The 15,847-nt window shown below is 38.5% G+C and overlaps 1 protein-coding gene across 1 annotated transcript in view; it reads left to right on the top strand.

Moving 5' to 3' along the window:
• The window catches only part of LOC129717111 (G1/S-specific cyclin-D2), a 168,986-nt gene that overhangs the window by 53,810 nt on the left and 99,329 nt on the right, over positions 1-15,847 (top strand). Inside the window, 1 exon segment of the mRNA XM_055666957.1 lies at positions 8,830-9,051. Within this exon segment, the coding sequence (XP_055522932.1) occupies positions 8,830-9,051 (222 nt within the window).

Here is a 15,847-nt window from a genome sequence, read left to right as displayed (position 1 = left end):
ACAAAGCGGAGTTATTGAATTGTTGTAAAAAAAATTATAAAAATGTATGCGGGAACTATTTATGGACTTAAATAGAAAACATAACAATCGAAAAATTCTGAGTACTTTTTAGCAACTAGTCTTTTTTTGTAGAGTGAACAAAAATATTTTGAAATATTTGCATCACATAAGTTCTATCTGACCACAATTGCAAATTTGAATAAAGGTTAATGTACGAAAACTTACGCAAAAATCGTTAGCCTGTGCCTTGTTTGTTCGTAACACATGAGTTCAAGCAGCTATTAAGATAAAGAAAATTGCGTTCCAGCGTCTTCGCTCAAAACGTGGCCACAACTGGCTCAAGCTTTTAGGACTCACACAGTTTATGTTCAGCAATTCACCATTTAAATTGTGACTGCGTACCATATACATGATTTGTGAAGCTAACATTCACTTCACGTATGTTAAGTACCACCGAGCTTCCAGGCATAAATTTTACTCACTCCATAGGCCCCCTGATCGCCGTTGGTCAGCAACAATATTGCAAGCATGTGGCGGCTGCGCGAAACCCCACGGAAACATTAGTAGTGGAGACTTCAGCTTAGAAGAAGATGAAGAAATCTTTAAGAAAACACTTCGACTCGCGATTGTGACGAACGAAATAAATTTACTCGTAAAAGTGCGTTCAGTGTCGAGTCCTACACGGGTAAGTTTACTCGTGTTGCGTTGACTTAAGTCGCATTTTTAAGGTGCTTTATAGTCTGGCAGTTCGCACGCATGATCGCACCACTTAACCCGGTGCCGAATTTACCCAGACGGCCCTGAACTCGATTGTGCCCAGCAAGCGGCGATCACATAATAATTATACTTATGTTTGGGGGTAGCCTATGCTGTGCGTAACGTCGCGGCAACCGGCGTCTCTAGGCCACACACTGTCTGGCGCATGTCTCGCTCGTTCGCTCGCTCGCGCTATTGTTTCTTTCCGGTGTGCGTCTGGGCTTCTTCGAGGTCGCTCTCGGGCCAGACTGCGCCGTAGCGAAGTGACCTTTGTCAACGATACTATTGCTGTTGTTGTTGGCGGCTTTGCTGGGTTTTTTTCACCTGACAGACAAACAAACGAACGAACGAACGAAAGAAACTGATTAGCATTTTTATTTTGCATTAGCTCAAAATTCAACTCGAAAAAACGAATCGGCAGCGACGATCAAGCTGCTATAAAATTCACCACGATAGTGCACTGCTCTGCTGGTGAAGAAATAACTTTGCACATAACCAAGCTATGAGAGGACAACTTTGTCTCCGAAATGGCCGGTCTTCTTTCTTTCTTCTTTCCCGAGCCAGAATTGATCAATCAATATTCATTCATAACGCGCTGTCACCAGCGCAAATATTCAAGTTCATTCACAACTTATGGAATTCGCTGGACGTCGCATCCTGCTATTTCTTCCCACCAATCCCGGTGATCCCAGTTGCGCTGCCGTTGAGTTGTCACTATTCGCGCTCTAGTGCAAATGTATGTCGTCGCGCGCGCAGTTTAATTTGTGATTTCCGGCATCGCCGAAATCGCACGACGACAAGGAAACCGGCCCTCCTGTCCTCCAGCAGAACCACCACCGCGTTCAGGACTGACAACAAAAGGCGTGATTGTTTGCGTCCATCTTGTTGCTTTCTATATACACACTAGAGGTCATAGTATGATAAGCCGAGAACAGCTGCTCTCAAGCGTCGCTCACTCGCTCGTACGACCACCCGCGCCGTCCTCGGGGGCGAGTTCATTGATGAATTTGCACTAACGTGTGCGATTAGCACGGGGAAAAGGGAGCACAGGACTGCAAAATTTGTCACTTCCTCTTAGGAGGCCACACAGGGAGCGAGTAAGTTTTGGCACTTGGGCTAATATCAAAAGGGGTGAGTGAAATGGAAATTGATTCCCATCCTCTCCTTGATGGTGAGCCTCGGAGGACGTCCTCCAGCCGACAAACGTTATTTTGGCCAATTTGTATCAATTTACGCGTGACGAAAAGACTGTTGCTGGACACCCAAATTGGCTTGGTTCCTGCAAATCAGCTGGTTAGTAGCTATTTTTAACGTTGACTGGCATCCAAAAAATATCTGTATCGTTACTGTTTACATAGCTTCATCAGTTTAAACATTGAACAACGGCTCACGTCGTGCCTGAATTAGTAATGTCGATTAGCGTAACCGTCAAGAAAAAAAAACCGACACTAGACCTCCTGAACACGGCGGAATAATTACTTCGTCACAGTATTCGGGTTGATTTGTGTGCCGATTGTCCGCCAGCTGCGCACTATTTATACGCACCAAAATTAAAACTTCCAAGGAATTGAGTGCCATTTAAAAATTAAATATCCTTGTCGGCGATTGCTAGTGATTTGAAATTGAAATCACTCTCCGTCTTCGAGTGGTCTCGGATTAATCGGCATGGCGGATAGGCTATGTATCAAAAAAAAACTGTTATTCTACGAGTTAGTAAAACGAGCTTTGTTAGCCGTCCGTCGTCGGTAGAATTGAAACGACATATCATATGGCGACCCTGGCTGCGTTTGGTTAGCACAGCTGCTGCTCACTTCGACAATCATGCGATGGAGGAGAGGTGACGTTCATTTACCTTCTTCGAGCAAGGTACTGCATGTGTCGATCCCAATTACGTCAGTCTATCTACAGGTAAGTCGAAGAACTTCCCAGAACTATTAGCTCTTGGCAATGACTGTGGTGCGTAGCTTCAAAGGAGACCCCGTTTACCTCGTTAGCAGAGCAGACCGCGATGACTTGAACCGTAAATCAACTTTAGCATCCATCAACTTTTTACAAGAGTGCCGCATGTGTGAATCCGGTTATTAGAAGGCACACCCCAAGTGTCATGGCAGCTCACGGGCTAGGCAATAGAAATAAAAGATCTACCGATAGCAGCAACAAGAGCACCACCAGATGAACTTATTAAATGCTGCGGGACGGATGCGTGTTGTGTGTTCACGCAACACCCCGAAGGCAGTGTTGCTTAATTAAAAGCACAGCTCCTTTTAGCGGCGCAGTTAATTCTTCCTAGGGTGGCTTGAAGTTACAAAGGCCACCACTAATGGACGCAACCAAATCGTTTACACGCAACCCCAACGGGAGGTCTTTGTTGCTGGTGGGTCGCCCCGTCGGCCGGGTTTGACGCGGAATTCGTCGCGTCGTTGATTGGGCTGCGTTTCGAAGTATCGAATTACGCCGCCACCGCCCGTTCGGTCGAAGCGAAGGGGCAGGATCGTACCGACCTGAAAGCTCCGTCCGTCGTCAAACGCTGATGGTGGTTTGAAGCTTGATTGGCCTTTTTTTTTGTTCGTTTAAAAGCGAGATAACAGGATGTTGATTAGCAAGACAAAAAAAATTGTTCGTCAATGACAGGGTCAGATCTATCGATGACGGCGTGATCAGTTTAATCGGCTGACATCTTAATGGGAAATCAGTACGATCGGGCTCGACTCTATGGGTAACTGCTTCTGTTCGTTAATTTGTTTTAATATTTTTTATTTTTGTACCTTATTCTTATTTTACATTTTATTTCATATTCGTCATTTCGTATTTGATCTTTCTATTTCCTATTGACTACTCCTTATTTAGTGCAGCATATTTCCTGCTTCTTGTTTATTACTGTTTTTTGTTGCCTGTTTTCCAAGCTTAATCTCCAATTTACTTGAAATTTCTTTGTATGTTCACTGTCTTTCGTCCGCTTTCCAACACGCGGAAATCATAGCACTTGTTTTTTCCAATGCATATCTTATATTGCTTCTTTATTTTATTTTGCTGTTTTTGCGTGAGTCATTTTTTTCCCTCTTAATTTTTGTGCTTTCCTGTTTGTTTCGTGACTTTTTTCCTTTCTCTTCTGTTATATTTTTTCTTGCAATTCAACGACTTCATGAAAGATTCTTTTTTTTTTCATTACTTACTTCTTTCTATTCTACTTACGACCTTACGACATCAAGTTTTCTATCCTCAATCAAATCTCTTTTTAAATTATTGATGGTTTTCTCATTGACTTAATAATTTCTCCTTTTGATATTTTTTTTTTCACTTGAATTTTTGTATACTTTGTATGTACTTGTTCATTTATATTTCTTTTCTGTTTTTCTGTTTTTATACTTACTTATTTGCGTACCCCCAGTTTTTGTTTTTCTGTGTTTTATTTTTTTCTCTATTTTTCCTTCGCCATTCTTTATTCCTTTTCTAGTTTCTCCATTTTTGAGAGTTTCATTTTTGCCATTTTCCATATCCCTTACTCAGTTTTTCATTATTCTTATCAATATTTGCATGCCTCTCGTGGTTTTTTTGTTTTTTTTTTAATTGTTTAGGTTTTTTCTCGTTTATCGTCTTTCGATTTTCATTCTATTTCGCTAACTTTCACGTTTCTTTCTGTTTCTAAAGGTTTTTTTATTTTATTTTATTTTTGATTTAATCTGATTCTGTATGTTTTTTTTTTATTTGGTTTTGTCGTCTGTATAGTATAACGAAAAATTTATATTTTTCTATTTTCGGTCTCTTTTTTCTCTATTGTTTGTTTTAATATTTTTTGTCTTCAACGTCTATTACTAATAACTTGGTTTGAAGCTCCTCTTGAACTTTCCCATTATTCATTTTCGCAAGGTTTTGTGTTACTTTTTATATATTATGTTGTATTTTTGTCTTTTCTCGTGATTGCTAAATTAATTGTGAGAATTTCTATTTTCTTCTGGTTATGTTATTTCTGTTTTGTTTTATAAGGTGAATTTCATGTTTTTTCAATACCTTTCTTTTATCGTCTTTTCCTTTGCTTACCTTTAATGCCCTGAAATTTATGGTTTTTTATGGTTTTTTTTTTAATCTTATTTTATTTGCCGTTTTTAATGTTTCTAATTACCTATGTTTTGTTTCCCGTATATGTTTTCTACTGTTCTTTTTGTTTTGTAAAAAAAGACTTTGAGTTGCAAATAAAACGAAGAAAACCGTTTTAAAATGTTTGAACTTCGTTTAAATATGATAGTGGTCAATCTAGAGACCAAAATTCAACTTTTAAATTTCCAGTATTTACACCAAAAACTGTGTTTTTTTTTGAAAACGGATATATGATCACCTTTGGCCTAACTTGGAAAACGTGATTGAAATGAGGCCGATATCTTGTACCGTTTTTGAGTAATTAAGAGAAGCAACCCATGTAAAAAACCGTATAAAAACGAACCTTACTGTACCATGTTTTACTTTGAGTTATTTGTTTGTATTTTTCACAGGTTTTCATATCATTCTTTATTTTTTAATACCTTTGACTTGATATTTCTTGTCTAATGTTTTACGTTTGTTGTTGTTTGTTTGTTTATCAATCATTTATCATTTGTCAATACGTTTTCTCGTTTACCGTGTTTTAATGTGTTTGTCTTTAGTATATATTATTTATAGCTTGTTTTGAATCTCTTCGTATACTCTAAATTTTCTTTTTTAAGTTATTTTATTTTTGTTTTGTTTTTCTAATTTTACTTGTTCCAAATGTCATTCTTTTTTCGCCTCGTCCGTTCTTGGTTTCCTGAAACTTTTGTTCTTCATTCACGGTTTGATTTTTCTTTCTCCAATTACGAAAAATTACTTCATTCAAATGATTTCTCTCATTTCCTCCTTATTCATTTTCTTTATTCTTATATTTTTGTTGGTTTTTTTTCTTTCCTAAAACTGAATTTCTTTCTCTAATTCCCCTGTCTTGTTTTTGATTCGAATGAAAAAAAAATGTAAAATAAAACGGAAGAAAACAAACAAAATACAAATGCAAAATAGAAATTAAATGAAAAACATAAGGAATAAATGAAAACCTTAAATACTAAAAAATAAAATCAAACAAAATGAAAAAATAGAACAAATGAAAAAATGAAATCGAGTTTTCCGGATAATCGAATCACACAAAAAATACTGAAATTTTGCGATTAACGAACATAAAATCAATATTTCTTTTCTTTATTTTACTTATATGATGCAGTGGTGTAACCAGAAGTTATTCCTGAGGCGGAAAGGGGTAACATCTTGAGAAGCAAAAAAAAATAAATTGGACATTGATTATTTTCACTCAATTCGAACATGTCCCTAACATGCCGGAAGGGACTTAAATGGTAACAAATATGCCATAAGGGATGGTAAAGGCAAAATTTCGGAATAAAATAAAATAAAATAAAAATAAAATTCCGGATAATCGAGTCTAAAATTTCGGATAATCGAATTCCGGATAATCGAGTCTGACCTGTACATGAATACTTACTTGAAAAGAAAATAAATGGAAGAAATGAATGAGTGAAAAAAAAAAACAAAATATAAATGAAAAAAAAATCAAAATAAAAAAAAAATTAAAATTAAATGAAATGAAAATGGTACGAAATTAATTTAATAAAAAAATTGAAAAGAAATGGAAAAAAATAAACGAAAAAATGAAAAAAAATTAAACAAAAAATAAAAAATGAACGAAAAAATGAAAAATAAAAATTATAATTGCACGAAAGAAAGGTAACAAAATGAATAAAAAAATAAACGAAAAAGGTGATATAATAAATAAAAAAATTAAACGAAAAAAAAATAAAAAAATAAAAAATTAACGAAAAAAAATAAAAATTGCTGAAATGAATGAAAAAATTGAAGAAAATAAAAAAAGGAATAAAAAAATAAAAACTATAAAAATTAGAGAAAAAAAATAAAAAAAAATATTAATAATAAATGAAATAAATGAAAAATCAATGAAAAAAGAAAAACAAAGAATAAAGTAACGAAATAAATGAAATCAATCGAAAAAAATAAATGAAAAAACTAAAACATAAATACAAAGGAAAATAGATGAAGAAAATAAATAAAGCAACAAAAAAAATACAGAAATAAATGAAAAAGTAACAAACAAATAAAAAAAACCTGTAAATAAAAAAGTAGAAACAAATTTTAAAAAAAGTAAATGAAAAAAAGGAAAAAAATAAATTTAAAAAAATAGAAAATGAAAAGATTTGAATGAAATAACTAAACAAATAAACAAAAAAAAAATAAAAGAAAATGGAAAAAAATGATAAAAAAGAAAAAGGGATTGAAAAAAAAATTGTATTTTTTTCTATCTAAATAATAAAAAAAAATAAAAAAAGGTATGAAAAATGTAGAATAAATAAAAATTAATAAAATAAATATCAAAAATGAAAAACCATGGTGGAGACACGCCGAAAGCTACACGGTAAGTTATTTATACTCCCAGAAAATCAACTGTTATCCAGGTTGCATTCCTGTATGAAGAGGAGAGAGCCGTATGCACACAGTGTGTGCTAACGAAGCCAGAATTAATCCTGTCTTTTTGGCATCATGAATCTGACCAGCGAAGGATGCACGAATGCAACAGCACAGGGACAGACAACAGTGCAGAGCAGAGCGGCACAATCAGTTGTTGGCACGGTCCAAATGAGTTTAAAATGTCGGCACCGATCTGCGTTTTTCAAATATATAAAAAAATGAAAAAAAACACAAAAAATAACAAAACAACAAAAAAAAACTGAATAGGGTATCGAACGTCTTCGTCAGTTTTCTTCGGTAGTTTTTCTGCAGCAATCTTATGCAAAAAGGGGCCGAAGAAACGATACCCTAAATGAAAAGTAAAAGAAATAAATAAAAAAATAAAAAAAGATATGAAGAAATTTTAGAATAGAATAAAGAAAAATAAAAAAACAAAAACAAAAATCAAATAAAACATCAGTTAGATGAAAGTAGAATAACCAATATGCACCGATCAAAATTTTTCGTTACCTTTGGAAGCGTTTTCATAGGAAATAACTACAAGAAAGAGGATTTTATTATCCGGATTTCTACACCCGATTATCCGGAATATTCTTTTTTTGTTTGTTTTTAATTTTTATTTTAAAATTTCACCTTTTCTATTACCTTTGAGATATTTGTTGGAATATGTCCGAGTGAAGTGAAATCAATCGATGCCTAAATAATTGTTTTTGCTTCTCAAGATTTTATTTCTAATTCGATTATATATAGGTTTCTATTATGTATAGTTAAAAATTATCAGTTGGCTTTTTTAATTTGGATTAATTTCATTTTGTCGTATTACAATTTCACCTCGTTTTGTAGTTTCTTTCTCTGTTGCTCTTGTTTGCATCTTGATTTCAATCAAATTTTCGGAAAAAAATGTTTTATGTTTTTTATCTGTTTGTTTGTAAAAAGTTTAACTTTTCTTGGTATCTAATTTTAGCTGTATTCAATTATTACCGATCAGACGTTTGAGAAAATCTTGTACATATATATTGTTCCTTTTTACAAAACTTCCAAACCAAGCTTAAGAATAAAGTACAAGCAGTTCCGACTGCTCCTGCACTCCAGACTTGTTTCCCATTGATCGACTCGGTTATCACCGTTCCGCTAGCGTTCTAAGTTAAGCGACAGAGCGGGGGGCAAATATTTGCGAGCTTTGCGAGTTCTCCGCAGAGAGGTTGCCAATCTACGAGCTGTGAAACCGATCCATCTGGTTCACGCATGCGTATGTATATACCCTACAACAGCCTGCGTTCTTCTTCTGTGTTGCACTTTGAGGTTAAAAAGGCCGCTTCAGTGTCGGCGCTCTGCTGATAACCGTGCGAGAGTTCGTCCCTTTTGCGGCACAGACTTCAATGTATCTACAATGTTGCGTGTGCTGGGTTAATATTTACTCGGCGTCGTCGTTTTTTTTCCCGGACTGGATACGGACCCGAGGAAGAGGAAGTGTTCAAATCAATGAATATTAATAGGCACATTGTCGCTACACGATTGAAACAGCAAACAAAGTTCAGAATTGGTCTAATTTCTTTATCTCTTCTTTCTTCTTTGCAGGTATGTGAGGAACAGAAATGCCAGGAAGAGGTAGCTCTGCTCTGTTTCAACTATATGGATCGCTTCCTCAGCCAGGTTGCGATCAAGAAGACACATTTGCAAATCCTAGCCACTGCCTGCCTGCTGCTAGCGTCCAAACTGCGGGAGCCCAACTACAAAGCACTGCCGGTGGAGTTGCTAGTATTTTACACCGACAACAGTATCACCAAGAAAGACCTGATCGTAAGTATCGTATTCCTACCTTTCCGTAGAATTTGAATTTGAATTAAATTCAACAGAGTGACCCAGGCGATGGACAAGGTCACACCCGAAGAACTTCACACGAGAATTGGCCCGCCCAGCCTCCAATTGCTCGACCGAACCGGTCAATAAAAGGAGGCGCAGTTTTATTTTTCGCAGTCCGTTTTCGTGTGCGTTTTGAATATTCATAAGCACATCAAATGGCGTTCGGGAGAGACATTCGGAATGAGGGGTCTTATATCAGTCTTATGGCATCCGGCAGAGTCCGGTACAAGGGCTGATGATCCTTTTAAAATGCAGATCGGTGCCGATATTTTAAACTCATTTGGACCGTGCCAACAACTGATCGTGCCGCTCTGCACTGTTGTCTGTCCCTGTGCTGTTGCATTCGTGCATCCTTTGCTGGCCAGATTCATGATACCAAAAGGACAGGGTCAATTCTGGCTCCGTTAGCACACACTGTGTGCATACGGCTCTCTCCTCTTCATACAGGAATGCAACCTGGATAACAGTTGATTTTTTGGGAGTATAAATTATTTACCGTGTAGCTTTCGGCGCGTCTCCACCATGGTTTTCACCTTCCCCGTCCCCGCGAGGAATGTCAACTGCTGGCAGAGGGGACGGACGAGAGGCTGAAAACATGTGATCGCCGCGAGTTTGGTTTCATTCCTGTCAGTTGAACCAAGCTGGCGATTGGATTTTCGCGACTACGCTTTCGTCCTCCCCGCGTTCCAGGTTTCGGGTGGAATTTGGCTGCACGGACGGCAATCATGTTTTCGGCTGTCGATATTCTCGTTCTTGCGGCATGCACACAACAATCCTCCCTACTCTCTGGTCGAGGTTGCTGCTTCGCAGACGAACAAAGTGACGGTTGGGGATATTGTGTGATGGAAAAGGAACAACCGACGCGGAGGACCAAGTTTGACTTATCAGATGCTTTTGTTGGCAAAACATCGGATGCAGTTCGCTCTTTGGGGCCCAAGATGCACGGTCCTTGCGTTCTGCGAGGACGTTGAATGGAAGAGAATGTGCCAATTAGAAATAATTTATTACGATGTAGGCATTCGATGTCCAGTCAGCCGCGGCGCGAACTTTTGACGGAAGGTCGTCAGCCGAAATGGTGGACCTGTGGGTCCTTAGTGAAGTAATAAAAAGACTCCCAGAGTAACCACAAATATTAAGCTATAGGAAGATTTGTTTCTAGAAAATAATAGTGTTCGAAATTGAGCTCATGCAAACAGAGTTAATAATCTGTCTAGAACAGACAGATTCGACTGAAATAAGTTCACATATTTCTTTTATGTTCGTTATCCGCAAATTTGAATATTTTTTCTGTGATTCGATTTTCCGGAATGAAAAATTTTCTCATGTTCCGGATAATCTAGTCCGACCTGTATATATCTTTTCCTTTGCTTGCTATAATGAAACCCTTTTTTCATCACTCGCCACGATTCGATGAAGAAAACCCTTCCTTTTTTATCGCTGTACTAGTTGTTTACAGGCGAAAAAACGACGCTCAAGGATCACATGCTCCTACTTTTCTTTTTATTATTCTCAAAGCATGCAATTGCGAGTAACTCCTAGTACCGAAGCAAGCTGTTCCTGTATTTGACATGAATCTTCGATTTGAAAAGATATGCCAATTGTCATATCACCATTTTAAAAAAATCTCCATCTTTCGATCATCGGACATTAGCGTTCAAAATCCGTAACTACAGAATGCCACACTATAAAGATAAGACGTAATCTTTTGTCAAAACTGCTCCCAATATTAGCTCATTACTAAAATTTTTTGCATTTTTTGTAAAATTCAGCCTAATACGTGTCTATTAGATTTTTTTAAAATAAAATCCAAGTTGCGCTTATTTTGTTGTATTCGTTAGAACACACTTCTGGTATTTTTTTGTACCTTATTTTCAGTACATATTTTTTATGTTTCATGTATTTTTCCTTATTACTTTTAGAAATATCTCCTTATGTCTTACATTTTGACGTAGGACTATGTATAACCGCACTATATCGAGATACATTCTGCGCAAAACTAAAACCAAGGTGTGACGTTGGAATGCAAGATTTCAAACGGTAATACTGATGCAACCTCGTGATGGATCACAATGATCAACATGTCGTCGGATTGATAAATTGATGGACAATTTTGTGATTCTTCAGTTATCATTATCACTTCGTTGTTGAACAGTAAAAAAATTATTAAAGTTTCAAGGTTGAATTTTCACAAATAATGTACCAATCACATGCGAGCACGTCTGGCACATACACCAACTGCCTGCTGTGATATCCTGTATAGCTGTGGCAAAAAAAAAAATGACAGAATCTCCCCGTCCCAATAGGTCAACTAATGTTTGCTTTTATGAGCCTAGACTATTTTGATGTCTTGAAAGTGAAGCTTTTTCGGAAAGTTCGTAACCACCTCTATTAGACAGTTTTACGTTCGGATGTTAGAATGCTATTAAAACTGATTTTTTTTTTTTTTTCTTCACATAACGAAAATTAAAACTGATGTCTCGAAGGAAAACATGCTGGCACAGGCAACAATACTGCACCGAGCAATGAATGAATAAAACGCGATATTCATTTGTGTGCAACCAAACCAAGTGAACACTACATTGCTGCTGTCGACGCACAGTGATGCGTGTTGGGTTAACGCGTGGGTGTCGTTTTGCGATCTGGAACACAATCGAATTGCCGTTTAAATTGTCTTCTTTTTCTTCTTTTTTCGTAGTGTAGCAAATGTCAGTATTCAATATGATTATCCGGGTGCCGCGAATATGCTGCGCCACCGGGGACAACGAAATTCTATACGTGTCGGTTGAGGCAGATAGCTGGATATTTAAATTTGGTGTACTGACAGATAAAATGCGTTGTTTATTTTTGAACTCTACACTTTGTTTTTCTCAGATTTATTAAAATAACTAAATATAGAGTATCAAAAGACAATAGAAAACCAAAATGCTACGTACAGATCTTTGAATAGGTAAATAATAAATTAATTCAATATGAAAATCCTAGTTGTATCCCGCGGAGGTGGTATAGAGGAAAACCAAATTCATTTTTCACATTAGTATATTCAAGAAATTATTACTTTCCATAACCTTACTTTTAATTGAACAACACTTTGCGAGTTCAATTTCTACTAAATCGTATTCAATTTAGATCTCTATAGAATGATTGTTAAAGAGAATATTTTTTCTTCTAAAGTAGAGTGCTGCAAATTAATAATCAAAATGCAGACCTCGTTCGATTATGGCAACACGCCAGAATTTTTTCTGTTGCCCAAATCGAACCATGCCAAAAATGAACGGTTCTCTTTTCATGACTTTTTTTACTTTTGGCTGCTTACAAAGACGACATTAACAGTAGATATGACCATAAATAAACTAGTTATATCACCGGAACATTTTCCGGTCATTTCTCAGGAATTGTTTTAACGATTCTGGTCATCCGCTTCGGCAACATAAAGAACCAAAATACCTTTCCTTTGGAGGATGTTGAGCTTAAATTGATTAAAAAAAAATCAAGAAAAGTGAAAAAAAATTGATAAAACACATTTTTCATTATTTGAATCTGCTCTGTATACTTTTCTTACACAGACATCAATATGATGAGCAGTGAATTAGTTTTTTCACCTATGATTCAGCTCTTGCTTGTTAGATTCGCCAGTACAGCCAGTGTTTAATTTTCAATGGCATTCCTACATCCTTCGCTGCAACTCGAACCCGTCACGCAGCAAATTCCTGCAGTTCGCGAGATCAGCTGTCAGTGGTCAGCTGGATTAGAATGCAATGCAAAATATCAGTGTGCTCTCGGACCGACCCGAGGGGTTGCAAGGAGAACCACCTTCAGCAAGGCGAAAGAGCGCACGCGGCAGCGGCAGGCATCCGGTGGCATAACTTTTCGAGCGATAAGCTCCACTATCAGTGTAAACATGCAAAACAGCTGATTGGCGCCTGGTCATCCGTCGCTGGCTTTGCAACACAGTATGACCGTCGTAAGACTGCCGCCGTCAACTGCTGACAACAAGCGGTGAAATTAACCCGGCGACCCCAGAAACTCTTTTCTACGGCTGCTCTCATTGTCAGCTGGATTTTTCGAGAACGCCGATGCGCTCCCAGCCCAGGAGGAGGGACCTCACGCAGTAACTACAGTTGAAGGCCTTCAATTAGCCTCCACGAGAATGACAGTTCTGCGGCGGTCCAGCAATCATCTTCCCGTTGACTGGCGCAACCAAGGTCGATCAGTGCCGGCAGCAGCGAGAATTGGTCCATGACCAAGACGCTGGTGCCCCCATGGAAATCGGAATTTAATTACAAACGAGCAAACGCGAATGAAACAGAACGAATAAACAGTGCAAATGTAGCCCGAAGCAAGATGAGGGGGAACAACGGCTCGGTGGATATGACAGGGATTAAAACATTCCGGATAACGATAGCGATGAAATTCGTGGGAATGGGGATCTTTAATAACAACACCAACAACTGCCTCCATGACAAGCGTTATCCCAGGGAGCCGGTTTCTGCGCCACCCGAAATTTATCTCGCCTGAACATGCAAATATGTTCAGGATGCGATTCGAGCTAGGGTTGCCAACCGGGCACTAGTGCGACCGATATCTGCGCCATTTTTTCTCCAGCCATCCTATCCACAAGATTAACCCGAGATAAGTACAAGCTGCGGCGAAGAATTCCTTGCTCGCTCACCCTCCGACACCGATAACAACAACATTCATGACTTACAGCCCGAATTTAGGACCTTCTCAAGTAACCGAAAATAATATATGGATTTTCGGCACTTCCTTTCTGTGGTTGCTGGCGCGGTTGCCCTGTCTCCCCGTCCTTCACCGAAGGGGCTCCACACAACACGAGCCATTTTGCTTGCAACGCCCCAAAGATGTGCCCTCGAACTAACACGCGGCTATGCGGTCTTTGCCGTTGTTACCGAACTGACTACATTTGAATGTTTTTGTTCCATCCAGCTTCCACAGTCTTCTTCTCGGCCAAGGGTGGAACCGGCATCCTGCTTGCTTTTATCTCCACCGGCTGATTCGTGGAGCGAAACAGGACAGAGAAAGAGCGTGTATCAAAAAGAAAGAGAGCGTCTGTATGTGTGTGCGTGCGTGTGTTTGCGGGGAAGATTTGTGATACCGCGCGGACAACGAGAACGGAAATTTTCGATTCTTGGAATTTTTTGGCGAAGAAATTCGAGATTTGGGAGACGTTGTTTTTTTTTGTTGCTCTGCTTGCTGTGCTGTCCCTATGCGGGTTGCGGTTGTTGGACACCGAAAAAAAAAATTGGCTATCCTCAGCGGCGGCAGACGCTTGTGAGACATTATTGTTGTGCGGGCCCCAGCACGGCATTCCGCTGGGTCCATGTCTGGTGGAGAGTAGGGTCACGATGTTGCATAATTAAGTGTGTGGTTATCTTTCTCTTTCGTTCTTGTGTTTGCTCCGTCCAGTGACTAGCACTAGGCTACAGAACCAGAGCAGAGGGGGCATTATGTTTAGCCACAGTCCAGACGCAACTAATCGATTACTTTGAAAAGAACCAAGCGTTTCAATCAAACAATCACACTTCCTAAGAAATCCTCTATTCATTCAGAACGAATCTATCAAAACGACGGCGCCATTATTGACCATATTATTTTTAGCGCTTCCAAATGCCCAAACAAACAGGCCGCTCCTCTCGACCCGAGGACTTATTCCTGGAAGGATGAATGAAGCAAGCGGCAATGACTAAATTCTCCGGTCATTGCTATTATTCACTATCCCTGTGTTGCATTTTGTTTCGGGTATTGACTGAAAAAAAAAAAACGTTAAACGATCGAAAATCGATCATACCTAGGCCGGTTTTCTAGATCTCACGGGAATCTAAATCGAGAGGAATGCAAGTAACAATTTCCAGAGAATTTCGTCGTTCACCATTATTAACGGTTGAAAAAAGAAAAAGTGCAATCTTATCGCCGGAGCCTAATCTTGCATGACTTCGCCAGTTGTCTCGCGCTTTGTTTATTCGTGCATCCATCTTCCCGCAAGAATAGCCGCGTTTCATACCGTCCATCCGGTCCATGGGTTGTTGTTGTTTGTGCGTTGATAAATCGCAGCAATAAAATTATTTTATATTTAATTTATATGCTCTCCTACGAGAGAAGGTAATCCTGCTCCGCAGAACCGTCACCAATCCTCGCACGTCCTTGACAATGGCGGAGAGATAGGGTCGGAGCCAAAATTGGACCCAGACCAGATTAGATCTGGCTGACTCGAGAGAAATATAATGTTTTTGTGAATAGCCCCGTAGACGACCACCCCAAGCGAAACGCACGGCTCAGATTGGATCTTGGATTGTAATAAAAATCGCATGATTGATCACCAATCTGAGCTCGCGATGATCCAACAGCCCTGGCAAGAAGCACCAAAGTTCGACGAAATTCGAATGATTAAAGCCGTTAAACAGGATTGCTGGCCGAGAAACAGGCTATGAACCAAGCTAAAGGTGAGGAATTCAACGCCAAAATTCACCCTGGGAACTGTAATTCTCACAGACTTTGGCTGGTTGATGATCACAGGCAGACTCCCGAAAAGTTGTGAAACAAGATCGTAAAGTAGGACCTCATTTAAACCACTGAAAACAACGCAAGTGAGAAGCTAAAATCACACTCTTGGATTAAGCGTCCAAATAAGAAACATTATCGAACGTGGTGCTGTACTTTTCGAGTGTGTCAACTGTAGTTGATAGACATTCCATAAAAAAATATTCCGAAACAACGA

Source organism: Wyeomyia smithii, chromosome 1 (assembly GCF_029784165.1).
Source record: "Wyeomyia smithii strain HCP4-BCI-WySm-NY-G18 chromosome 1, ASM2978416v1, whole genome shotgun sequence".
Lineage (NCBI taxonomy): Eukaryota > Metazoa > Arthropoda > Insecta > Diptera > Culicidae > Wyeomyia > Wyeomyia smithii.
The sequence above is the reverse complement of the archived record's forward strand: the minus strand, read 5'-3'. Positions and strand labels throughout refer to the sequence as shown.